The following is a 24,437-nucleotide window of genomic DNA, read 5'->3' on the forward strand; positions in this document are numbered from 1 at the left end:
GAACAGAGCCAAAAGGTGAAGAAAGGGCACATTAGTTCCATCTCAGCTTGAGCTGAGACATCCATTTCCTCCTCCCCTTAGACATTGGCACTCTGGGTTCTCAGGCTTTCAGTATCAGACCTGGGTTTGTAACATCAGCTGCCTCCACCCCCATTCTCAGGCCTTCTGGCTCAAACTTAATTACATCATCCAGCTCGCAGCCTGCAGACCAAGGAACTTCTCGGCCTCCATAACCATGTGAGCCAATTCCTATAATAAATCTCTTATCTATATTTATATCTATATCTGTTTCTATAGCTATATCCTATTGCTTCTGTTTCTCTGGAGAACCCTCACTAATACACTCCTATTTATCCTTTCTGCTTTCTGGGCAGAACAGAAGCTAGATTCTCTCATTCCACATTCTATATCTCCTAATCGCTCTTTCACCTCTTTATCTCTCTTTGTAGCGTTCTGGATAAATTATTTGGTTAGATCTTCCAGTTCACTAATACTTTCTTAAGCCATGCCTAATTTGCTAATGAATCGATGCATTTCTTTTAAATTTCAACGAGTTTTTCATTTCTACAAATATAATATCTGTTCTCTTCTGCCATGCTCCCCGAACATGGCACAGATGAAGCCGCATACCTCAAGAACAGGAACTGGCAATCCTTTTGCATAAATGGTCAGATCATAAATATTTTAGACTTTGTGGGCCACATATAGTCTCTGTCACAATTTTTTTTTTATAACCCTTCAAAAATGTGAAAATCATTCTTAGCTCTTAGGCCCTACAAAAACAAGCCACAGGCCAGATTTGGTCCCAGGGTCATGGTTTACTGACCTCGCTCCAGAGGTCCCACACTCACCCCAATGCAATGGTCAGTGCAACACAGGAAAGCTTATAGAGCATTCATGAGGGAAAGGTTAGGATAAAAGTTCCTCTGGTAATGAGCCTGGTCCTCTCAGCCTACGAGTGGCAGGCAGATGATCCCAAAGACCACGCCTGCCTCAGTGAGGAAATACACTGGTGCCACATGGCATGGAACCAGTAGAGGCCTGACATAAGGAGACCCAGAGCTCAGAGATTTCAAGCACCTGGCTGAGATCAGTGTGTCTCAGAGGACAAAGTACACAGGTCCAGGGGCCAGTCCAAAGCAGCCATTTTATAGCAGGGATTGATGGGGTCCCAAGACACAGCACCAGATCCTGAGCACAGAGAACTGAGACACAGAGATCCTGAGCACAGAGAACTGAGCCCCCCTTTTCCCCTGCAACTAGGGTATGAGAATGCTCCCATAAACCCTAGTGCAATTTTTTTTTTTTTTTTTTTGCCGTACGCGGGCCTCTCACTGTTGTGGCCTCTCCCGTTGCGGAGCACAGGCTCCAGACGCGCAGGCTCAGTGGCCATGGCTTACGGGCCCAGCTGCTCTGCGGCATGTGGGATCTTCCCAGACCGGGGCACGAACCCGTGTCCCCTGCATCGGCAGGCAGACTCTCAACCACTGCGCCACCAGGAAAGCCCCCTAGTGCAATTTTGAAAAGACCTGAAGAAGAGAGGAAATCTGAAGGATTCTTAGCAACCCCGTTTAAACCTGAAACAACTGAGATAACAGTAACTGGCAAGTTTACACACTGAACATATTTTACAGGTTCCAACAACATTTAATCAGTAAACTGTCCATCTACTGCCACTGGAAGTTGAAAAATGAAATGCAAAACTGTTTCCTGTGTGAAACAAATGTTTAGAGGTGTTCTGTCTACATGTGCAAGTTAATGGCTAACATGATAGAAATGAATCAGAGCAGCTGGGTGTATAAAAAATGGGGTTTTAGTAGATTTTATGGGAAGTGATGGGAGAACTGAGACTCAACTGAGAATAGGTAAAATGAAATATTGTGATAAAAAAATGTATCACTATTTATTGATAAGGGGGACAAAAGAACAAGATGAAAGTCCACTAACATTCGTTCCTACTACATGCCAGGTACCACATCTGTGTCACATACTAGCTACCACACCTCTGTCACACCTGGCCTATGTTCAGTAAAATGTTTGTTGACAGGATGAATGAATCCTCCATCTTCATTCTGCAAAAGAAATGAAAACTCAGGAAGGTTGGGCAATTAACATAAGGTCACTTTGTAAGTAGCAGAGCTGGGATCTGAACCCAGGTTTGCTGCCTCATTCATATTCACTGCTGCTTAAAAATCATCCCCAAATTTGGTGAACCTAACAAACAGCCCAAAGGCAAGGGAGATATGGTCTTTGACATCACATGCTACAGAGATGCCCATGGAGGTCAGGATTATGAAGTACCAGGGAAGATAGTTTAGTAGAGGGAGGTAAAGAAGCCAAAGAAATATTCTTACTGTTTATACCATGTCCCCATCTAATCAAAAGCTTTTCTGCCTCACTAGTGGAAGTGCACTTTTCTTCAGCCACCTCTCTAAGTTAGCAAAGTATGACTCTCTAAGTCAAAGTATGACTCTGGTTAACTTTCAGCTCAGTGACTCTCAGGCTTTCTGTATTTAATCCACAGAAGTGTGCATTTATATAACTTACATATATGGTATATATATTTGTATATACATGTATATGTGTATATTTACACGTATACATGTGTATGTTTGAGACAAAAGTTTTATAAATCAATACTCCTTACTCTATGTGATGTATTATTATTTCATATATTCTTTCATCCTACTTTTTTAATGCTGGCCAAGAATGTCTAAATTAATTCTGCAATCCCAGTTCAATTTCTCCTTTGAAACCCCCTACCTTAGTAGATAAGCACCTGTAACCCCAGGAATATTTAGGATTAAGTACAGAAGTACGAAGTAAATCAGTCATAGCATTAACATTTTCCATTACATTTTTTTAAATTTATTTATTTTTGGCTGCATTGGGTCTTCATTTCTGCAAACTGCTTTCTCTAGTTGCAGTGAGCGGGGGCCACTGTTCGTTGCAGTGCACGGGCTTCTCACTGTGGTGGCTTCTCTTGTTGCGGAGCATGGGCTCTAAGTGCGTGGGCTTCAGTAGTTATGGCATGTGGGCTCAGTAGTTGTGGCTCACAGGCTCTAGAGCGCAGGCTCAGTAGTTCTGGCGCACGGGGGCTAAGCTGCTCCATGGAATGTGGGATCTTCCCTGACCAGGGCTCAAACCTGTGTCCCCTGTGTTGGCAGGCTGATTCTTAACCACTGCGCCACCAGGGAAGCCCTTCCATCACATTTTGGAAACTTCTATTTAATCTGGTAATTATAATGTTTAAGAAAATTTAATATTCTGATGTAATAGATTAATTTTGCAATTCCATTTTAAAATGTGAGATGGAGTGACTGATTCAGACTCATGACTGTAAGTGGATACATGTAACAAAATTCAAGCACATTTGCAAGCAATATTGAGACTATGCGATTTTAAGATTTAAGATTAAGTAAAGTTTATTAGGTTTTAAGAGTGTGCTCAGGGACTTCCCTGGTGGTGCCGTGGTTAAGAATCTGCCTGCCAATGCAAGGGACACAGGTTTGATCCCTGGCCTGGGAAGATCCCACATGCCACGGAGCAACTAACCCCATGCGCCACAACTACTGAGCCTGCACTCTAGAGCCCGTGAGCCACAACTACTGAGCCCTTGTGCCACAACTACTGAAGCCTGCACGCCAGAGCCCATGCTCCACAAGAGCAGCCACCGCAATTAGAAGCCCACGCACCGCGAAGAGTAGCCCCCGCTCTCTGCAACTAGAGAAAGCCCGTGCGCAGCAACAGAGACGCAACGCAGCCAAAAATAAATAGATAAAATAAATAATAATTACAAAAAAAGAGTGAGCTCAGTAATTGGATCTTATCAAATAACTGAACTGCTTAAGAAAATATCTTAAAATTATAAATGCACGTTAGCTGTGGGAATTTAAGTTATAAAAAAATCTCCTTAAGATGACTTACTTTTAAATTTACCAGCATATATACCACTTTGGGGTAACCAGGATTTGGATTTATAACTCTAATATTAATTATTAAAGCAAAAGTAATTTCAAAATAGTCGCCCGAGTGCCCAAAAGCTGCCCCGAGGACACGGAAGCAGCTCCAGTTCACTCGGAGCTAACCGGGTGTTAAGAATTTAGGGCCGTGCACTAGGGCGAGCGACACGTGGCCCCGCAAAAGGAGCAGGGTTCTGCAGAAGCAGGGAACGAGAAACCGACCTAGGAAGAGGCGGGATCATCGTTCTTTCTTACTTCAGCGTCTGACGCCCTTATTTTTAAGAAGAAATAAAAAACAATTTAAAAGCACGAAGCCAGCCACTAGGAATCACGATGCCTCAGGGTCTGCGCCAGCCCACCCCAGGCCCCGCTTCCGTTCCGGTAAGGAGGGGAGGGCGCGCGGACCCGGGGCTCCAGACAGGGTCGTCCCCAGTGCCCGGCGGGGCCGAAAGGGGTCATGAGGTCGCCTGGGTCCAGAGATCCCCGGCGCTGAAGACAGTGGGCTCCGCAATAGTTTCTGCCCGGAAGGATCGCCGCGGCCCGCGCGGGGGCCTCCAGCCCGGATTCCACAGAGCTCTGCTGCCCGTAATTTACAGGATGAAAACATGAGGGATTGGACAGTTATCCGGAAAAGAGCCTTTCCAAACCGTTTTGCCCCCTCGGCCCCGCGCGTCCCCTGCAACCAAGCCTCAGCCGAGGCCGGAAAAAGCCCGCTAGTCCGCACTTGCGCCCCAGCCCTGCGGGCCGTACCACCCCGGCGAACCCCCTCCGAAGGCGCGGAAAGGTACAGTCCCCGGCCTCTGATTGGCCGACGACGCGGGGGCGCGGCCTCCGGAGCCTGGTTCTGCGCTCCAGAACCCGCTCGCCGCAGTGCGAGCCGGGCCAGGAGCGAGCGCCATGGTGAGGAGTGGTTGCGGGTTGCCGGCGAGGCGGAGGCCATGGTTTGGGCTTGGGTTCTGGCCGGGGCCCGGGCCTGCCCGGGGATCGAAGCCAGGCGAACGCGGGGGCCGCGCTGACGCTCGCGCCCCGGCTCCTTTTCCAGGTGCTGCTGCACGTGCTCTTCGAGCATGCGGTTGGCTACGCGCTGCTGGCGCTGAAGGAAGTAGAGGAGATAAGCCTGCTGCTGCCGCAGGTGAGTGGACGCGGTGGGCTCTCCCGGCCGCGCCGCAGCCCCTCGGGCAGCGCGGGCCCCAGCATGCACCGCGCGCTCCCACGTGGCCGGCCGCGCGTTGGGGGGTGCGCTGTGCGCTACAGCTCAAGAGCAGGGGGTGCTTACCTGCATTCGTGATTAGAATCGTGTCAGAAGCATTTAAGTCTCCCGCATTCGAATCTGTGTGCACTCTCTACAAAATGCAGATTTTCATTTTTGCGTAAAGAGCAAATAAAACTCTGTATGAAAAATGCAAAAATATAAGAAAGTAAGTCTCCCGGACTCCACCCCGTACCGATGAAGCGGAACCGGGATTTAGGGCCCGTGATCCGTTCATTTTTAAAGTGTTCGGTTGGTCCAGACCTGCAGCTGCTTTACTGCGCCCTAGAGGCAAGAGGGAGGGAAGGAAACTACTCATCGTCTTTCTCTCCCCCAGGTGGAGGAGTGCGTGCTGAACCTGGGCAAGTTCCACAACATCGTTCGTCTCGTGGCTTTTTGTCCCTTTTCCTCGTCCCAGGTTGCCTTGGAAAATGCCAACGCTGTGTCTGAAGGTGAGTTTGCCACTAAGTATTTTAGGGAGATAACCTGCTACTGTTAACCTTTTAAATTGCACAGTCTAGGATGTAGGCTTTATTTCTTGTGGGCACTGTAGTGATAAATGATTCCTAAATGAAATCTGGCTGGGGTGGGGGGACTGGTATAATACTAGACCCAATCAAATGTGGTTTTCTGCTACTTTGTTCAATTGATTTGGATACCAAAACCCAAGAGAAAGAGGTTTGGTCCCAGAAGGTAAATCCAGTACTAAATGCTGTTGTGCTCCAGGGTGTTTTTTAAGCTTTCAGTAATGTATTTTATACTTACGTTATTGGGCCCGAGTCGTGTTCCTCCCATGGTTGATGCAGGCTTTGCAGTGATGACCTGAGTCTGTCAATCCCCTGAGTATAATCACTGATGTCTCCATGTCTCTGAGCAAAGCCTGAAGGGGAGGGCTCTAGGCACACCATCCTAGCATGCTCTGCAAGACCAACGTAAGATCAGTCTGTCAGTGATCAGTTGAGGGGACAGGATTCCTTTTTATAATTTAAGCATCCTTCAGCATGTTAGTGGGATCTCTGTTCTTTGCCCTGAGGTGTTGTTCATGAGGACCTCCGCCTGCTCTTGGAGACTCACCTACCATCCAAAAAGAAGAAAGTGCTCCTGGGGGTTGGGGACCCCAAGATAGGTGCTGCTATACAAGAGGAGTTAGGGTACAACTGCCAGACTGGAGGTGTCATAGCCGAGATCCTTCGAGGTGAGACCATCTATTGACATTTTTGAATTCTGGGTGGGGGTGTCTAGAAACTCATTAGGCTTAAGGTTGCTTTTTGGAAGCCCTCCTGCTTGGCTGGTGCCCGTGGGTGCAGGAGCTAGCTCAGCCCTTCCTTGCTCACAGTGTTGCCCTCCTCCAGGAGTCCGTCTGCACTTCCACAACCTGGTGAAGGGTCTGACTGATCTGTCTGCTTGTAAAGCCCAACTGGGGCTGGGACACAGCTATTCTCGTGCCAAAGTTAAGTTTAATGTGAACCGAGTGGACAATATGATTATCCAGTCCATTAGCCTCCTGGACCAGCTGGATAAGGACATCAATACCTTCTCCATGCGTGTCAGGTAAAGTGCAGGGGTGACCCCTTAGAAACAAGGTCTTGGGTCTGTGGTTTAGCTAATTTTGAATCTTGAAATCAGGACTGGCTCCTGTGGGTAGAACCACGTGGGGTGGAGCTGGGCCTCCTGGTGCTTACCACAGGCTGTGTTCTTACACTGACTGTATAGAAAGAGGAGGCAGAGTAAACGCACCTCATATACACCTCAGCCCAGGCCCTTTGCCTGGTCTGTATTGTGAATGGGGGGACATGGAGTTGAGGTTTTGGATCTGATTTGTTCCGGTTTCCTCCAGGCAAAGAGTAGATCTGGAGAGGGCTGAGGCTATAGCTTTGAGACTTGGCAGCTGGGCCATGGAGTGATTGTGGCTCTTTGCAGGGAGTGGTATGGATATCACTTTCCTGAGCTGGTAAAGATCATCAATGACAATGCTACATACTGCCGCCTTGCTCAGTTCATTGGAAACCGAAGGGAGCTGAATGAAGAAAAGTTGGAGAAGCTGGAGGAGCTGACAATGGATGCAGCCAAGGCTAAGGCTATTCTGGATGCCTCGCGGTCCTCCATGGGTCAGTATAGAGCTTGGCAGCCAAAATAAGGTACAGGGCTCTGAATACTGGGCTCCTGCATTCATACTTGATGTCCCTTAGGCATGGACATATCAGCCATTGACTTGATAAACATCGAGAGCTTCTCCAGTCGTGTGGTGTCTTTGTCAGAGTACCGCCAAAGCCTACACACTTACCTGCGATCCAAGATGAGCCAAGTAGCCCCCAGCCTATCCGCCCTGATTGGGGAAGCGGTGCGTCATGGGAAACCAAAAAATGGGGGATTAAGGAATTACCATGTATATTTGTATTGCTGTATGTCCTGACCCATCATATCTTCCTCAGTTGTACTTGATGGGGAGGAGGTGAAGCAGGATTATGCAGTTGGTAGGTTGGCAATCCCAGCTTCTCTAATTCCTTGAATCCTTCTCCAGGTAGGTGCACGTCTCATTGCTCACGCTGGCAGTCTCACCAATCTGGCCAAGTATCCAGCATCCACAGTGCAGATCCTTGGGGCTGAAAAGGCCCTGTTCAGGTACCAGTGAGGGCACCTGCCCACACTCAGGTGCCACTTCTGGTGCCCACTGCTTGTTTGGGGATCACGGTGATGGTTGACCAGGGCTCCCTGACCTGTACAGGCCTCTGCTATGGGGGTGATGGCCAGTCCTGGTGTCTGAGTGATTCCCTGGGCCCAGCACAGGGACCAACTTTCCAGGTCAGCGACATTGGATGCCTTCCCTCTGCCTCTGGGAGTGGTGGCTTGGCATGAGGTGGGGTAGAGACCCATCCCGGCCTGAGGCTTACCTGGAAACGGGGAAGAGGGGAAGGGAGGCGCTGCCTTAGCTAACGCGGTTGAAATTTCTGATCTTAAAACTCTCCGCTGAATATTCTTCTCCCAGAGCCCTGAAGACAAGGGGTAACACCCCAAAATATGGACTCATTTTCCACTCTACCTTCATTGGCCGAGCAGCTGCCAAGAACAAAGGCCGCATCTCACGATACCTGGCAAACAAATGCAGTATTGCCTCACGAATCGATTGCTTCTCTGGTATGGGTGGGGAAGTTGGCAGTTGGGAGGGAGGGAGGCTGACTACCCTAGCAGCTTCTACAATGATGGCAGTATTTTTCGTCAACAGCAGTTCACCTAGTGAGTGTTGATAACTTTGGGTCTGAGTGAAGCTGAGGGTAGAGGGAATACTGGGGGTGGTGAGTAGTTTGTCCCTTTAGAGACTGACGTGCTATGTTTACTTACATGCATATCCAGAGGTACCTACCAGTGTATTTGGGGAGAAGCTTCGAGAACAAGTTGAGGAGCGGCTGTCCTTCTATGAGACTGGAGAGATTCCACGAAAGAATCTGGATGTCATGAAGGAGGCAATGGTTCAGGTCAGTTTGGGTCAGGTCAGGTGGGGAGAACCAGAGCTGGCTGTTGGAGTTGATGAACTGTCTTAGCCTGACCATGTAGAGTGGAGGCATAAAACTGATTTAATGAGCCTGATCCAATAAAGCCAAGAGAGAGACCTGGGGAACCAGAGGTCTTCAAGCCTTCTCAGCACTTTTCTTTGGCCAGGCAGAGGAAGCGGCTGCTGAGATTACTAGAAAGCTGGAGAAACAGGAGAAGAAACGCTTGAAGAAGGAAAAGAAAAGGCTGGCTGCGATTGCCCTGGCGTCTTCAGAAAACAGCAGTAGTACTCTGGAGGAATGTGAGGTCAGTAGTAGACAGCCCTTACCCCTGGGTGAAGATCTTAAGCCATAGGACAGAAAACAGCAGAACAGAGGATATGCCACCTCAAGTCAAGGTCTGGAATACAGGCTTTTGGACTGAAATAAGGATCTGAAACCTCTAAAACTACCTCTTGATTCTATAGGAAGGAGATAGGTGCTGAGAGAACTCGCTCAAGAGCCCAGAGCGCTGGTTTGTAGCAACACCTGTTCACTGGGCTAGTGTGTTTTGTCCTTGGCTGCTTCCCAGGAGTCCTCAACTGTGGGTAGTGTAAATTCCTGCTCTGCTTGTTCCCAGACATATCTAGAAATGGTAGCATTTCATACTGGGGGTTGAGGGCAGGGAGGGCTCCAGTGTGCTATGTTAGAATCATTCTCCCTGGGATTGTCGTTGTGCCCAGTCTGCCAATGTTTCAGGGTCCACTCTGGAACTTGGTGTCATGATTCTTTTGCAACCAGCATGGTAGGGCTTTCTGTAAATTACTTATTGGGTTTAGATAATTGTGTATTCTCCCTACCTTCTAAGTGATTGGCCGGGGGGCGGGGGGGGGGTGTCACCTTTGACATGCATTTCCAGAGTTAGAGCCATACAATTTAAAAATCATCCCAGAAACACTGGACAATTTTAACACCATTTCTATCCACCAGTCTTTCTGCCCTGGGTACTTAACAGCTGGAATTCTAACGGGGTGTGTGCGCGTGTTCATACAATGGATGACACTCTTTCATGCCCATTTTTCCCTTTCTGCCATCAGGAGACAAGTGAAAGACCCAAAAAGAAGAAAAAGCAAAAGCCCCAGGAGGCTCCTCAGGAGAATGGAATGGAAGACCCATCTGTCTCCTCCAAACCCAAAAAAAAGAAATCTTTTCCCAAGGAGGAGCTGGTTAGTGATCTTGAAGAGACAGCTGGCAGTGGAAGTCTTACCAAGAGAAAGAAATCATTCCCCAAAGAGGAACCAGATAGTGACCCTGAAGAGTCAGGAAACAAGAGGGTCCCCAAGAAAAAGAGGAAATTCTCTGCCAAGGAGGAGCCTCTTAGCAGTGGACCTGAAGAGGCTGCTGCCAGCAAGAACAGCAGCTCCAAGAAAAAGAAAAAGCTCCGAAAGCTATCCCAGGAAAATTAGAATGGACATTTCCCTAGTAGGGCATAACTTACAGAGATATTTCCCAGCCCATCCCCTATAGCCCAATAAAAATAAAAACAAATTCACGAGTCATATCATGTCATATGTTTTATTGGACACCTTACATGGTGGGACCTATGGGTTGGACAGGGCACCAATGACCGCCTCAGTGAAGTCTTGGCAGGTGGCATAACCACCCATGTGAGAAGTTCGAACCTGTGGGGGAGAACTGTCATCACCTCTGTGGCCTGGGCCCCATCCCTAACCCCCCACCACCTAAGTTCCCTAAGGAAGCCAGCCCCAGACAACCTAGGCTCTGCCCAGAAGGTGATAATCGTCTACAGGTTTAGGGCTCTTCTCTGGTCCACTGTACTGAAGGGAGGTGTATGGTCCTTGTGAGGCTGGAGGGAATAAAGGGCTCTAGCCCCCATAGGGGTGCAGGTGGCCGATGACAGACTTGATGAAGTCGGTTGTGGTGCTGTAGCCGCCCATGTCTCGAGTCCGCACCTACAGCCACCACCGGCAACAGCCGTGGGGAAGAAAAGAGAGCCCATGAAGGCAGGGAAGTATGATGGAAATGGAATCCAAAGAGGGTGACAAGGCCAGAAAAAGAAGACAATGCAGCAGAGATGCAAGGAGGTGGCCAGGTTTGGAAGAGCATGGACCCATCCATTCCTGTCTTTTGAGGGCCAGAGCCACTGTTCCGAGTTCTGCTGTGGCCTGGGCGATGGTGGGAAGCTGAGCATGAGTGAGAAGGGAAATGCAGATTGGAGACAGGAGAAGGATGCCTCGGGGGAAATAGAGAAGACCAGGTGGAAGCACAGATGACTGGCAGGGGAATGGCAGATGATGGGCTTCCAGGTGTGGAGGAAGTGGCACTGGTGCCTCATCCTGCCAGCTATCTCCCTCTGCTCCTCCATCTCCCCTTAGATAGGAAGCTGCAAGTTCTGCATTAAGATGGCCAATTAAAGTGCCAATGGACGGAGCAGGAAAGAGGGAATAGCAGATGGGAACTAGGAGGCAAAGGAGAGATCAAGAGGATGAAACAGCCAAGAGAAGGGAAATGAACAGCCCTGACAGGACTGGGGGAAAAGCAGAGAGCAGAGGCTCCTGGGACCTGGAGGGAAAGGAGGCCCCAACTCAGGTTCCCCAGAAAGTCCTGCCGAGACCCTAAACCCCACAGCCTTTCTAAACTCACCTTGCCGACTTTGATCACCTTCTTCACCGCATCTGCAATCGTGTTGGAATGATGCTCGAGACTGTCAATGTGGACAGAAAGAAACTGAGATTCCCCCCACATCATCCCCCTGATTTCCCCACCTGTGCTCCCCGAACAACAGCCAGCTGCCTCCCCGGGCTGACAGTGACCTACTTGAGATGCCGCAGCATGTTGGAAGCTGACAACAGCATGGCCGTGGGGTTGGCTATATTCCTGCCCACCGCCTGGGCAAATGGATGCCGGGCACCCTGTGGAAAGAGAAGCAGGCCAGAGTCACTGGGGGCAGACATTCTGCAGAAGCTGAGGTCAGGGAAGGGCATTAGGATGAAAGGTCAAGCCAGGAACACCGAGAAGATGTAAGGGTTGGGAGGACAGAAGCAGGCCAGGGTCACTTAGGAGGAGGATGCACTGGGGGAGAGCTATCAAGGGGACCTGAGGTCAGAAGAAGGGCACAGAGAGGGCTGAGGGAGGTGGTGACTTCACTCACCGTCTCAAAGACTGCATACTCTGCACTGTAGCTCTCACCAGGGACCACACCAGCTCCCCCAACCAGGCCAGCAGCCAGATTGTCAATAATGTTCCCATAGAGGTTGGGCATCACCAGCACATCAAACTGGTAAGGATTCTGCACCAGCTGGGAGCAAAATGTGGGCATGGAGGAGACGTAAATCCTATTCCCTGCCTTGCTCAGCATTGAGAATGGGGACACCGGGAGGGCCTCACCTGCATGCAGCAGTTGTCTATGATCATTGTCTCAAACTTGATCTTGGGGTACAGTTCAGCAACTTCCTCACAGCACTGCAGGAACAACCCATCCCCCAGTTTCCTGTCCATGGACCAAAGGGAACATTCAGCCGAAAGAGTGCAGGGAGCTACCTTCCCATGAACCTACCCCATGCAAAGCCACGTCCCTCACATGATATTGGCCTTGTGGACAGCTGTGACCTTGCCCCGCCCCTTCTTAGTGGCATAGTCAAAGGCGAACTTTGCGATCCGCTGAGATTTGGTTCGAGTGACAATCTTCAGGCACTCAATCACGCCCCTCGCACTCTGCGTAAGAGAGAAGCAGCTGGGGGACGCTAGAAAAAAGGGAAGGAGCTGTGCCTCTCTCCCCCCTTCACCCCTGCCCTCTGCGATTTCTAGGGCCTCACCTCGTGTTCCAGAGAGCTGTACTCCCCTTCTGTCTGCTCTCGAATAATCACCAAATCTAGATTGTTGTGTCGAGTCTTGTACCCAGGAAGTGACTTCACATGGACTACGTTGGCAAACAAGTCCAACTTACGCCTGGGGATGGGGCAGAGCCATGAGCACTGTGCCTGGTGCCCCAGTACCCCACTCACCCATGTCCTCCCACCACCTACCTCAGTCGCATATCGTAGGAGGCTAGTTCCCCCTTATACTCCATCGGGGTGTGGATCTTTCCTGCATAAACAAAGTTGAGGTGGGGGGTGGTTAGGCACAGGCCAAGCCCAAGGGAACCCAGATTGGTGTCCAATCCCCTCAGTGATCCCCCCCAGACTCCCATCTCCCACTCCCAAATGAGTGACATTAAATGCCTCTGGAGGCACGGGGCAAAGGAAAATAATGTAGTTAAAACCAGAAACATTTTGCCCACTGTTTCACTTCTAGTCACCAAATTTAATTTATGTTGAAACTTCAAAATGACCTAAAAGGACAGAAAAGAATTTTCTCATGTTATCAAAGAGCCTGGGTTTCGGGACTTCCCTGGTGGTCCAGTGGGTAAGACTCGCCCCTCCCAATGCAGGGGGCCCAGGTTCGATCCCTGGTCGGGGAACTAGATCCCACATGCATGCCACAACTAAAGATCCCGTGTGCCGCACCTAAGACCCAGTGCGGCCAAAATAAATAAATAAATAAATATATTCAAAAAAAAAAAAAAAGCAGCCTGGGTTTAATAGGTTGAGAAACAATCTAGGGGATCCATGACCTTTCTTGATGTTTCTATGTCTATGTATTTGACATCTTTTCAACCAGCACTTATTGAATATCATGTGTCAGGTACTAGGGATATCAACCAAAAAACACAAATTCCTGTCCTCAAGGGGCAAACAATGCATTGGGGGAAGACAGTTAATATGAAAGAAATGATAAATACAATGGGAGAGATATTACCAACACGCACAGGAGCACAGAGAAGAAATTCCCTCTGGTAACATCAGGAAGTATCATAGAACAGCTGGCACTTCAGCCAGACCTTAGGCTGAGTGAGTGTACTAGGTTGAATAGTGAACCACCCAAATGATATGCCCATGTCCTAACCCCCAGAACCTGTAAATGTGACCTTATTTGGGAAAACAGTGTCTGCAGATATAATAAGTTAAGGATCTTGAGATGGAATCACACTGGATCCAAGTAGGTCCTAAACCCCATGACAAGTCCTTATACAAGAAAAGAAGAAGAAACAGATATACAGACACAGAGTAGAGAAAACCATATCAAGACAGAGACAGAGGCTGAACTGATGTATCCAGAAGCCAAGAAACACCAAGGAATACCAGCAGCTGCCAGGAGCCACCAACAGCTGGAAGAGGCAAGGAAGGATTCTACCCAAGTCTTCAGAAGGAGCTCTGCCTACACCTTAATTTCAGGATTCTGGCCTCCAGAACTGGGAGAGAATACATTTCTGTTATTTTAAGCCACCAGGTTTGTGGTAATTTGTTATGGCAGCCCTAGGAAACTAATACAGTGAGTGAGGAAGATTCTGACAGGTGGCACCAAAAGGAGAACACTGTGGCAGAAGAAACAGCAAAAGTCAAGACAGTACATGTATTTGGAAACTAATATAGTCTGGTGTGACCAAAGCACACAACAAGTGTTGTAGAAACAAAGGCAGAAAAGCTGAGGGTCAGCTCATAAAGAGCTTACTCTCCTACACTAAGGCTGGGCCTGAAAGTCATGCTGGTTTTTCCAAGAAAAGAGCTGTAGAGGATGGACTATAGGGGCAGAAATGAAAGCCAAAAAATCTAATGAGGTGATTACAGTAGGAAAGCAGAAGGGAAGACAAAAGAAAAGAAGCAGCTAGAAATGGCATTCTAGAAACACAGTTAACAAGACTTGGTGACCCATAATGTAGCCCCATGACAGACTACAAACTCATGGAGCCTTCCTGCATAGACAGCATGAGAGGCACACGATCTCTCAATTCCTGGGTTTCCAACTGGGCTCTCACTGATGGCCACCAATCCAGTGGTGGGAGATCGGGAGAGTTAATGTATTATGTGTGTGCTGAGGTAAGATTAATGAACATTTATTCGTTTGATTTTAACTAACATGGGTGGGGTAGCAAGGAGGCACGCATACCAATGATGGCCACCTTGTTCTCCTTCATGGAACTCAGCACCTGCTCCAGCTTCTCCTCAGATGCCATATTCTGCACCTCGCTCAGGTGATGCTCCTGGAACTCCACTGGGACAGAGGCAGCCTTCAGGGGCAGGTGTCAAAAATCGCAGGGTCAGAATCGAGTAAGTCCTTTCCAACCCAGGCCATCGCCCCTGCTGGCTGACTCCCCCAGGCCACTCACCTTGAACACCTCCTTGACAGCGTGCATCAGCTCAGGCCCCACGCCGTCTCCCGGTAGCATAGTCACGGGAAAGGCGCCCTCCACCCTCACGTCCTCGCCCTGCGAGCGGGGTCAGCAGAGCTAGAGCTGGGGCTGGGGCAGGAGTCCTGGGGTAGGCCAGGAGAGGAGGGGTCGGGGCGTGGGCCAGACCGGAGCCGGACTTGCACTTACCTGGCTCCGCGAGGCGGCTTGCACTACGGCCGAGGTACACAGGCTCCTCCATGCCCCGGGATTCGGGGCGGCGACCAGCGTCTACGACAGTCACATAAACCTTTGAGGTCGGATCTGGGAGCCTCGCTCCCCGAATACTTCGGTGAGCCCGGTACAAACCCGCCGCCCTCCCGCCTACCCCAGCATGCCCCGGGCCTCACTCGGGTCACCCAGCGGACACCGCCAAGGGCCGCCATGCTCTCCACAGGAAGTCGCGGCGAAATGACGCCGGAAGCCAGCGCGGCCCGGCGCCCCTATTTCCGGTCCGGGACTGATGCTGGGAGGTAAGCTCATTTTCTCCAGCCGAAACCTCCCATCCGTTCTTCTTCCTCCGTTTCTTCTTCCTCCGCCTTCATCCATTTCTACTCACCACTTCCCTTGCACCGTGATGCTGCACAGCGCCGCTTTGTCTATTGCTTTATTTTCAGACACCGTATTTATGTTGAAACTTCAAAATAACATTAAAGGCGAATATGAGGTTTTATTTTATCAAACGAGTTTAATAACAAGTTGAAAAACAATACTGGAGAATCTGTCTTTTCTTAATGTTTATGTGTCCACGTATTTGTTATTCTTTTAATCAATTCTCACTGAACAATCGTATGTCCGACACTAAAGGCATTAATGAACGCCACACAATCCATGGGAGAAGGTGTGTGTGTCTGGCTTCTTCAGTCTCCTAGCCTGCCCGGTTACTCTGTATTAATCAAGTTTCCTTGTTGTTTTTTCCTAGGTGGGCTTGTTCTTTGCTCTGACAGTTGTTTCCCTAATAGTGTATCCTAGGCCTGAACTCCTCTGAGCAGGATCGTAATTGGAGACAGAAATTACAAGCTTGTAAGTGTGACTAAAAGGGAATTGAAGACCTATTTTTAAATTTCCAGTCACATGCTGTTTACAAACGACATGGCTAAAACAGATGACACAAGTGGACCAGGGGCACTTGTTAAAAGTGCAGACTTATGAGTGTCACGCCAGACTTGCTGAATCCAAATCTCAGAATTGGGGCGCCAGAAAATACATGTCTAACAGGCTCCCCCAGGTAATACACACAGATTTACGAACCACTAACTAGGTGATTTGTATACCTAATCCATCCAAAAAGGTGCAGAGCATTCTCCCAGCCCAAGGGAAAGAATGCAGTGGTTCTAATCTTGGGGATAAAGCACAAGCTTTGTGTCTCTTTTCTGCATTCCTTTAGGAAGGACATTCTCTACTGTTGGGTGAAAAGATTTAAATTAGATAATAAATGCGTAAGAAACCTGAACACATGAAAAGTGCTTGAACACCTGAAAAAGCTGTTAATATTGTAGCTAATTGAATAATTTATCAATGTATAATATTAATATGACATACTCCTCCATCTCCAGAATCAAAACCAGAAAACATTCACACCATCTTGCCTCCTTAGACTCCCTAGTTACCGGTTCCACACTGCTATTGCCATCCACCACCATTTTTCTCTTCCAAATGTTACTCTTTCTTTTTTTTTTTTTTTGTGGTACGCGGGCCTCTCACTGTTGTGGCCTCTCCCGTTGCGGAGCACAGGCTCCAGACGCTCAGGCTCAGTGGCCATGGCTCACTGGCCCAGCCACTCTGCGGCATGTGGGATCTTCCCGAACCGGGGCACGAACCCGTGTCCCCTGCATTGGCAGGCGGACTCTCAACCACTGCGCCACCAGGGAAGCCCCAAATGTTACTCTTTCTAATGGAGAAAAAGTGGGAGATTTACACTTTTTAAAAACCATATTTTCTGTTACTTTAGGAAATTTAGGGTGGGAAAGAAGAGAGTGCCGTCTTGGTCTAATTTCTGATAATCTATTTTTCATCCCAGAAAATATTAATTTTCTTGAGGGCAACTACAACATTATTTCCATCCCTAAATTCTGCACAGATCTGAGCCCAGCCTGACAAACAACATCTGCTAATTGGTATAACACCATGTGGTTGTCAAAAGGGTGAAAGGAATTGATGAAGGATGCCAGTTGATTCAGGCCAAGGAAATGTGACCATCACTGTCTAAGGCCATTGTGTTCTTCTGGTGAGTTTGGTGAGTTCTCCTGGACTTCGAGTCCCTATTAAGGCATCTCTCGCTGATACTACCTGAGAATAGGGAAGTTCAGTCAGGACCCTTGAAAAGTTCCTTAACCAGACTCTTGGGCAGGTGAGGGAGGTTAAACCATCTTGTCCCTTCTAACTGTTATGAAGCATATATGAGTGTTCAGTATGAGGCTGGATGAATTGAATGTCAGTTTCCTAGGCCTATAAATTGTCCAGAATGGGGTCCTAACCAGAGCTCCAGGTGTCCATGAATAGAAACCAGTACCATGAACTTGGAAGGGGAAAATCAAAAAAAATCACATCTTTATTCTCACTAAACTCTAACTGAAATTTAGTATTTCCTATCATTATGAATGTAGAGTGAAATTGTAGTGCTACCTTTAGTACCCTTGACTTTGTCACTAATAGAAATTATAATTCATACCGCATTTCAGTTGTGGCAGATATCCTGAAATATCCTTTACTCTGATCTCTACTTTGACATTATTTGACCTAATGCTAGATTTTGTTATTTAATGCACTAATAAAGCAGCACAAATAGCACTGTATTACAAGGTTGCATTATTATTATCAGTGTAATGAGTTTTATTTGTAATCCTATTTGTTTTGGTTTGTGCATTTAGAATCCTTTCCTAAGAAGAGGGCAGGGGATGGAGCTCAGCAAGATGTAGCCTCAGCTGGAGTCTACCTCAGCTTGTTCTGGGGAGCCCTGGAGCAGGAATGATGTCTCAGGGTTGTCCCAATTTGAGGCAAGGCTTAGTAACTCTGCTTCAGCCCTGCATGGGCTAATCTTCCAGGCATCTCTGGCTCTTGGAGGCTCCATTGACCATGGACAACCCTCCCAGAGAAGTGGGTAGCTGTGAGCAGTTAATGACCAACACCAGAAGCAGTTGGACTGGATGCACCAGCTGGCAAAAAAGAACTGGAGAAGGCAGCTACTATTCTGTGGAGGTGAGAATGGCCATGGTGCACTGGGACCCAGTGAGGAGAGCAGGCATGTTTGAGGAGATGAGGTACAGTAAGGAGTAGTGAGTAAGACTGGTTCAAGTTCTAGAGCTGAGAGAAATGGAGAGGGATTAATAAGCAATACTAAGGACACTGTTGGAATGGTGACCATGAATTTACCATGATATGATTATGTGTGATTTCATGGAGAAAGCCAACACTTGGGTTCATCTAAAGATGTATTTTGCCAGAGAGAGGTACAAGAGAGTTGAGGGTGTTGGCAAAATGGGATCGGGAGGGAAGTGAAGACAGTGATCTAATGGATAGAAAGGTGAGAAAAGGATCAAAGATCCCAAAATAGTCAGAATAGTGCTCGTGGGAGTCACTGAGCAAGTAAGATGGAAGGAAAGGAGGGCGTCTCCACCAGCCGTTTTGGAAATGGAGCAGATGCCAGTGATAGAGGAGTCCCAGATGGGACTATGGGAGTGATCCCAAAGAGAGCTCAAGGAGACCTCTGCAGAGAGGACTCAGACCTACATTGGGTCATCTGTGTCCCCGTGGGAGTCACCTAGGATAGTGTCATGGCAGAGGCAGGAGAAAGGCTAGGATCCAGGAGCTGGGGCCTGCTCTTGATGAACAGGAGAGACCAAGAGGTCAGAGATGGCAGAGAATGAGAAACGTGATTTCAGTGGGAAGAGTCCCCAAAAAGTAGAACTTCTTTTTTCTTGTTAATTTTAGACTATTACCTTTTTTTTTTTTTTTAAGAAGATGTTGGGGGTAGGAGTTTATTTATTTATTTTTGCTGTGTTGGGTCTTCGTTTCTGTGCGAGGGCTTTCTCTAGTTGTGGCAAGTGGGGGCCGCTCTTCATCGCGGTGCGCAGGCCTCTCACTATCGCAGCCTCTCTTGTTGCAGAGCACAGGCTCCAGACGCACAGGCTCAGTAGTTGTGGCTCACAGGCCTAGTTGCTCTGTGGCATGTGGGATCCTCCCAGACCAGGGCTCGAACCCGTGTCCCCTGCATTAGCAGGCAGATTCTCAACCACTGAGCCACCAGGGAAGCCCCTCTTGTTAATTTTAATATAAAATTTTGCTTGAGTATTTTTAATTGGACAGTAGGTAAATGATTACATTCCTTTTTAAAAAATTTATAAATTATAAATAATGCCAAAGTTTCTTACCACCCCAGCCACAGCCCCAATCCTTTTGCCCTGTCCCTATAGGCAGCTAGCTGTCTCCCCCGAAACGTTTTCCATATGCAAGCACACCCCCTTACACGTACGGAATAATATATAGTATTGTTTTTAGTGTATGGGTGTGTGCTTCAGAATAAATGGTTTCATACTCTATATACTTACTGTCTTATAATTTACGTTTTTCCCTCAGCACCATGTCTTAGAGATCTAAGATACCATGTTTTAGAAAATGAGCAGACTTATTGTTTTACTTTGCTACATAGTATTATATAATGTGAATTTACTAAATTTATTGAGGTTTTCTCACGTCAATGGATTCTTAGGTGATTTCTAGTCTGGGCTATTACCAGCGATGTTGCTGTGTACATTCGTGTACAATTTTTTTTGTACACATGATAAATGTTACAAAAGTGCATCCAAAACACCTGTATATGTTTCTGTTATGAATGTGACCTGCTGCAATAAACAGAAAACTCATTAAACAAATAAGCGTTGTTGGGTTTTTTCACTTCTTTTCTGAAGGTAAGGAGTTATGGGATTGGTTTAGTTGTGTGGTGATGCACCCTGAGATCCAGGCTCTCGAAATTTTCACTCTGCCAGCCTTAGTGTATTGTCTAGTATCCTCATCCTTGGTGCCTCATACTCACCATATATGGTTGCTGTGGCTCTGGACAACACTTCTGGATTCAAAGCTAGAAAGGGGGGCTTCCCTGGTGGTGCAGTGTTTGAGAGTCCATCTGCCAATGCAAGGGACATGGGTTCGTGCCCCGGTCCGGGAAGATCCCACATGCCGCGGAGCGGCTGGGCCCGTGAGCCATGGCCACTGAGCCTGCGCGTCCGGAGCCTGTGAGGCCACAACAGTGAGAGGCCCACGTACCGCAAAAAAAAAAAAAAAAAAAAAAAAAAAAGCTAGAAAGGGGGAGAAAGAACAGTCACAGCCACATATGCTCCTTTTTATCAGAAATGTAAACAGTATCCCAGAAAAAATCCCGCGGATTTCCACTTAGGTAGCACAGGCCAGAACTAGGTCCATGACCTCTCCTACTACAAGGGAGACTGGGAACGATGGGAAGAAGTTTGTCCTTATTGGCTTAAACTAATTCTTCATGGTCTGACTGCGTATTAGACTCATAGGGGAACTTTTTAAGAATACCCATGTCTGGACCCTACCACCAGAGGTGTTGATGTAATTGGTCTGGGGTGAGATACTGGTGTTCTTTAAAAGCTCCCTGGATAACTGTAAAAGTTAACCAGAGTTGAGAACCAGTGGCTTACACAAACAATCATGATCTTTCACCTAGGGCTGAGAAGGTGTATCAGTTAGGATTAGATTCAGGTGCAAAGTGATAGTGCCCAACATAACCACAACCCAAACAAGAAAGGGCTTTATTTCTTGCTCACATAAGAGTTCAGTGATAGTTGGTTCAGGGCTGGATTGGCCTCCATCCTGTCAGAGGTTCAGACTTCATTATCCTGTTGGTCTACCTTGCAAGGTCTTCATTCCCAAGTTGATTCAAGACAGTTATTCCAGCTCCAGGCACCATTTATGCATTCCACCCAGCAAGAAGGAGGACAGGGAAGAGGGAGAGCAGAGTCCCCCATCCCTTTAATGACACTTCCTGCCAGTTGCACACACCACTTCTCTCCTTCCACATGATACAGAAAGAAATGTGTCAGTCTGTCTCCAATGCTCTAGCTTTCATTTCAGAAGGCTTCCTGTACCTTAAGGTGATAAGCATATTCTCCAACATTTTTTCTAATGCTATTATGGTCTTGTGTGTTTCTCTGGTTTAGGTCATTAATTTATCTGAAATGTAGTTTTATAAAAGGTGAAATATAAATACCTATGTTTATTTTTTCTGAAAGTTTAGCTAATTGCCTCAGTATCATTTATCTGTTCCTCCAGATAAGAATTTCTACTTTTGTCAAATATTAAATTCCCACATATATATTAGGTGAAACCATGTGAAACTGCTGATATCTATCACTTCACTGGAGCTTTATTTTCTCAGTTTTACCAGTCACTACTAGATGTCATATTATGTATTTGTTTCTTTGTTTTCTGTCTGTGTCTCTCACTTGAATGTAAGTTCATTGAGGGCTGGAATTTTGTCATTTTTGTCAACCCTGGGCCCATATGTATCTGCTAAATGAATGAATGAAATTTATCCTTGCATCTGTTAATACATATTGATAAACTTTAATGCTGAGCCATCCTTATATGTTAGAAAAGCTTGGTTATGATATATTATTCTTTAAGTATACTGCTGTATTTTATCTGCTAAGATCTATTTAAGTCTTTTGCATCTGTGATCTTAAAAGAGCTTGGGGGGACTTCCCTGGAGGTCCAGTGGTTAAGACTCCATGCCTCCAATGCAGGGGATGTGGATATGATCCCTGGTAGGGGAACTAAGATCCCACGTGCCACAGTGTGGGGAAAAAAAAAAGAGCTTGAGTTTCTCTTTTCTTTGTTTCTGCTGCCATGGTCCAGTCTGGGCAGACTAGAGAAGGGCAACAGGTCCTGCTGATCAGGACTGAGAAACGGAGCTTTTAAAAAAGAGACAAGCGTGGCCTGGAAATGGACATGGAGTAGGAACTACTAGGAGAGGCAACCGGCCATGAGCCCTGGCGTCCCTGCCCAGTCTTCCTGGGTATCCCAAGGATACAGGGTCCTAACTGCTCTTTGCCATTTCTCAGGCTTTTGTTTGTAGTGAGCAACCTTGAGGGATGAAGTAATACCTCCCTCTAGGACAAAAAGCAGGCTTGCTTATTTCCTGCTATAAAACAGGTGGGTTCCCCAAGCTCAGTGTTACTCAGATGCAACACAAACCCACTGTATGCATGGCATCTACTGGGGCCCTCCATGCTGCCCCTGTGGGACTTGGGGGGGCAAGGGAGCCAATGTAAACATTATGCTTATGCTGCTTAATGTGCCGTGTGTAATAAAGTCCTTTGTCTCTGTCACTAGAGTCTCATCTTGGCCAGCATCTATGAAACAGTAAGAGGCTAATTATTCACTTATCAGCAGGGTAAATTCAAATGCCAGACCCTGACAGTTTTGGCAATGAGGATAGGGTGCTGACAGAGATATGGCTTTCTGGAATAGGAAGGACAAAGGACCCTGTGGACCAGATCAGGGGATATGAAAAGACTCCCTGGCACATGTTAGTGAATCCTCTCACCCAAACAGTGGGTGGCAGGGTAAGGGTGGCTAGAGTGAGCGTCTCACATTGTCCTACCTGTCAACGAGGCTAAGCAGTGAGAGGCAGGATTGAAACAAGCCACCTGAATGGTGCTTTGGTTCCTGCTCACTCTCCCCCATGCAGGAGGAGGAAGGATGTTATGACAATGGGGCAGCAAGCTGCACAGCCCCACCCAAAAGTCAATGTGGATGAGGCTGCTGAATCAAAGGGTCCCCAAAGCTGAAATAAATGGCATCAGCCAGGATGTTTGGAATAGAGCTTTAGATAAGCCAAAAACATTACAAGTTTATTTGATTGAGCCCCACAAATGGCATTCAAACCCAAAGTGAACAAACACAAAGCCTTGCTTACTGGCACAGACCCACTCTTTGACCCTGTGCTCCCTATCCCTCTCTCCCATCCACACTCCACCCTCAGCTGCTTTGATGAAATAGCAGAGTATGCTGGGAACTTCATGGAGCTGAGGATCTCAAACCCTTACAAACCCAATGTCCATGTCAGCATCTTATCCAGTCCTGTGGATGGATGCAGGCAGGGGTGGCTGAAGGCACCCAGGGATGCAGTGTGGACTGGGGGAGAAATGGTCCTGGGCTCAGGTTCTCCCTGGACTGATGCTGGAGGTTCATGAGGGAGGAGGCAGTGGCACTCCAACCCTGAAGCCAGAGGCGAAGAGAAAATGAAAGTCTTCCAGCTGCCTGCCCCCTGCCATGAACTAGCCTCTCCTGCCACCCAGCACTTCCTGCTCTCCCTTCTGGAATACCATGATCTCCTGAAGCTGTTGCAGTAGCTCCTGATCCACACACATTAAACCCCTTGGTCTGTTTTCCCATAAGGTAAAAATATCACCCAATTTCAGAAATCTGTTGCGTTTCTATACACTAAAAACGAACTGTCAGCAAGAGAGAAATTAATAAAACAAGCCCATTTACAATTACACCAAAAAGAATAAAATACCTAGGAATACTTCTAACTAAGGAGGTAAAAGACCTGTACTCAGAAAACTATAAATCACTGATGAAAGAAATTGAAGACTACACAGACAGATGGAAAGATACACCATGGCCATGGATTGGAAGAATTAATATTGTTAAAATGACCATATTACCCAATGCAATCTACAGATTCAATGCAATTCCTGACAAAATACCAATGACATTTCTCATAGAACTAGAAAAAATAATTCTAAAATTTGTATGGAAACACAAAAGACCCCAGATAGCCAAAACAATCTTGAGAAAGAAAAGCTACAGTCATCAAAACAGTATGGTAGGGATTTCCCTGACGGAGCAGTGTTTAAGAATCTGCCTGCCAATGCAGAGGACGCAGGTTCGAGCCCTGGACCGGGAAGATCCAACATGCCACAGAGCAACTAAGCTCATGCGCCACAACTACTTAACCTGTGCTCTGGAGCCTGTGAGCCACAACTACTGAGCCTGCGTGCTGCAACTACTGAAGCTCACGTGCCTAGAGCCCATGCTCCACAACAGGAGAAGCCACTGCAGTGAGAAGCCCGTGCACTCAACAAAGAGTAGCCCCTGCTCGCCGGAACTAGAGAAAGCCCGAGCACAGCAATGAAGACACAATGCAGCCAAAAATAAAATATAAAATAAATAAATTTATGAAAAAAAATAAAAACCACAATGAGATATCACCTCACACTCATCAGAATGGTTATTATCAAAAAGACAATAAATTAACAAATGTTGGCGAGGTTGCAGAGAAAAGGGAACACTTGTATGCCATTGGTGGTGGTGCAGCCACTATGGAAACAGTATGGAGAGTTTTTTTTTTTCAAAAAATTAAAAATAGAACTACCATATAAACCAGCAATTCCATTCCTGGATATTTATCTCAAAGAAATAAAAACACTAGTTCAAAAAGATAT

The 24,437-nt window shown here is 47.3% G+C and overlaps 2 protein-coding genes and 5 non-coding genes across 9 annotated transcripts; 6 read left to right on the forward strand and 1 right to left on the reverse strand.

The window, feature by feature from the left end:
- Positions 1–4,838: 4,838 nt before the first annotated feature.
- NOP56 (NOP56 ribonucleoprotein) lies at positions 4,839–10,228 on the forward strand. The gene is made up of 12 exons (XM_060031109.1): positions 4,839–4,862; positions 5,005–5,094; positions 5,549–5,663; positions 6,245–6,406; positions 6,564–6,762; positions 7,132–7,319; positions 7,401–7,552; positions 7,733–7,833; positions 8,198–8,346; positions 8,563–8,684; positions 8,869–9,006; positions 9,776–10,228. Exons 1-12 carry the CDS (start codon positions 4,860–4,862, stop codon positions 10,142–10,144), a joined length of 1,788 nt encoding a protein of 595 aa, XP_059887092.1. The 5' UTR covers positions 4,839–4,859; the 3' UTR covers positions 10,145–10,228.
- Positions 6,021–6,088, forward strand: LOC132439050 (small nucleolar RNA SNORD110). Its single transcript, XR_009522282.1, has one exon. It is a non-coding gene; the product is annotated as a small nucleolar RNA SNORD110 (small nucleolar RNA).
- Positions 6,877–7,008, forward strand: LOC132439041 (small nucleolar RNA SNORA51). Its single transcript, XR_009522275.1, has one exon. It is a non-coding gene; the product is annotated as a small nucleolar RNA SNORA51 (small nucleolar RNA).
- LOC132439048 (small nucleolar RNA SNORD86) lies at positions 7,896–7,981 on the forward strand. Its single transcript, XR_009522280.1, has one exon. It is a non-coding gene; the product is annotated as a small nucleolar RNA SNORD86 (small nucleolar RNA).
- LOC132439032 (small nucleolar RNA SNORD56) lies at positions 8,404–8,475 on the forward strand. The gene has a single exon (XR_009522267.1). It is a non-coding gene; the product is annotated as a small nucleolar RNA SNORD56 (small nucleolar RNA).
- LOC132439031 (small nucleolar RNA SNORD57) lies at positions 8,729–8,799 on the forward strand. The gene has a single exon (XR_009522266.1). It is a non-coding gene; the product is annotated as a small nucleolar RNA SNORD57 (small nucleolar RNA).
- An 11-nt stretch (positions 10,229–10,239) lies between the features above and the next one.
- Positions 10,240–15,369, reverse strand: IDH3B (isocitrate dehydrogenase (NAD(+)) 3 non-catalytic subunit beta). Of its 3 annotated transcripts, XR_009522101.1 has the most exons (13): positions 15,315–15,369; positions 15,115–15,195; positions 14,905–15,003; positions 14,685–14,805; positions 12,725–12,785; positions 12,515–12,647; positions 12,280–12,413; positions 12,087–12,189; positions 11,851–11,997; positions 11,517–11,611; positions 11,343–11,403; positions 10,454–10,651; positions 10,240–10,360 (listed from the first exon to the last, which is right to left on the reverse strand). XR_009522101.1 is itself a non-coding variant. In XM_060031112.1 (12 exons), exons 1-12 carry the CDS (start codon positions 15,348–15,350, stop codon positions 10,280–10,282), a joined length of 1,152 nt encoding a protein of 383 aa, XP_059887095.1. In that variant the 5' UTR covers positions 15,351–15,369; the 3' UTR covers positions 10,240–10,279. The 3 variants fall into 3 exon arrangements, 2 of the variants coding, with proteins under 2 accessions (XP_059887095.1, XP_059887094.1); XM_060031112.1 differs by lacking the exon at positions 10,454–10,651; XM_060031111.1 differs by having other exon boundaries at positions 10,240–10,651.
- Positions 15,370–24,437: the final 9,068 nt, after the last annotated feature.

The sequence above is a fragment of the Delphinus delphis genome, chromosome 15 (assembly GCF_949987515.2).
Source record: "Delphinus delphis chromosome 15, mDelDel1.2, whole genome shotgun sequence".
In the NCBI taxonomy this organism is placed as follows: domain Eukaryota; kingdom Metazoa; phylum Chordata; class Mammalia; order Artiodactyla; family Delphinidae; genus Delphinus; species Delphinus delphis.

Coding starts and splice junctions, on each gene's coding strand:
- NOP56 (XM_060031109.1), top strand. Junction 5,664..6,244: donor TGCCAACGCTGTGTCTGAAG/GTGAGTTTGCCA, acceptor CTTTGCCCTGAG/GTGTTGTTCATGAGGACCTC. Junction 8,685..8,868: donor TGAAGGAGGCAATGGTTCAG/GTCAGTTTGGGT, acceptor TTCTTTGGCCAG/GCAGAGGAAGCGGCTGCTGA.
- IDH3B (XM_060031111.1), bottom strand. CDS start 15,350: ATGGCGGCCCTTGGCGGTGTCCGCTGGGTGACCCGA. Junction 12,190..12,279: donor GTCCACAAGGCCAATATCAT/GTGAGGGACGTG, acceptor GTCCATGGACAG/GAAACTGGGGGATGGGTTGT. Junction 11,998..12,086: donor TAGACAACTGCTGCATGCAG/GTGAGGCCCTCC, acceptor TTTTGCTCCCAG/CTGGTGCAGAATCCTTACCA.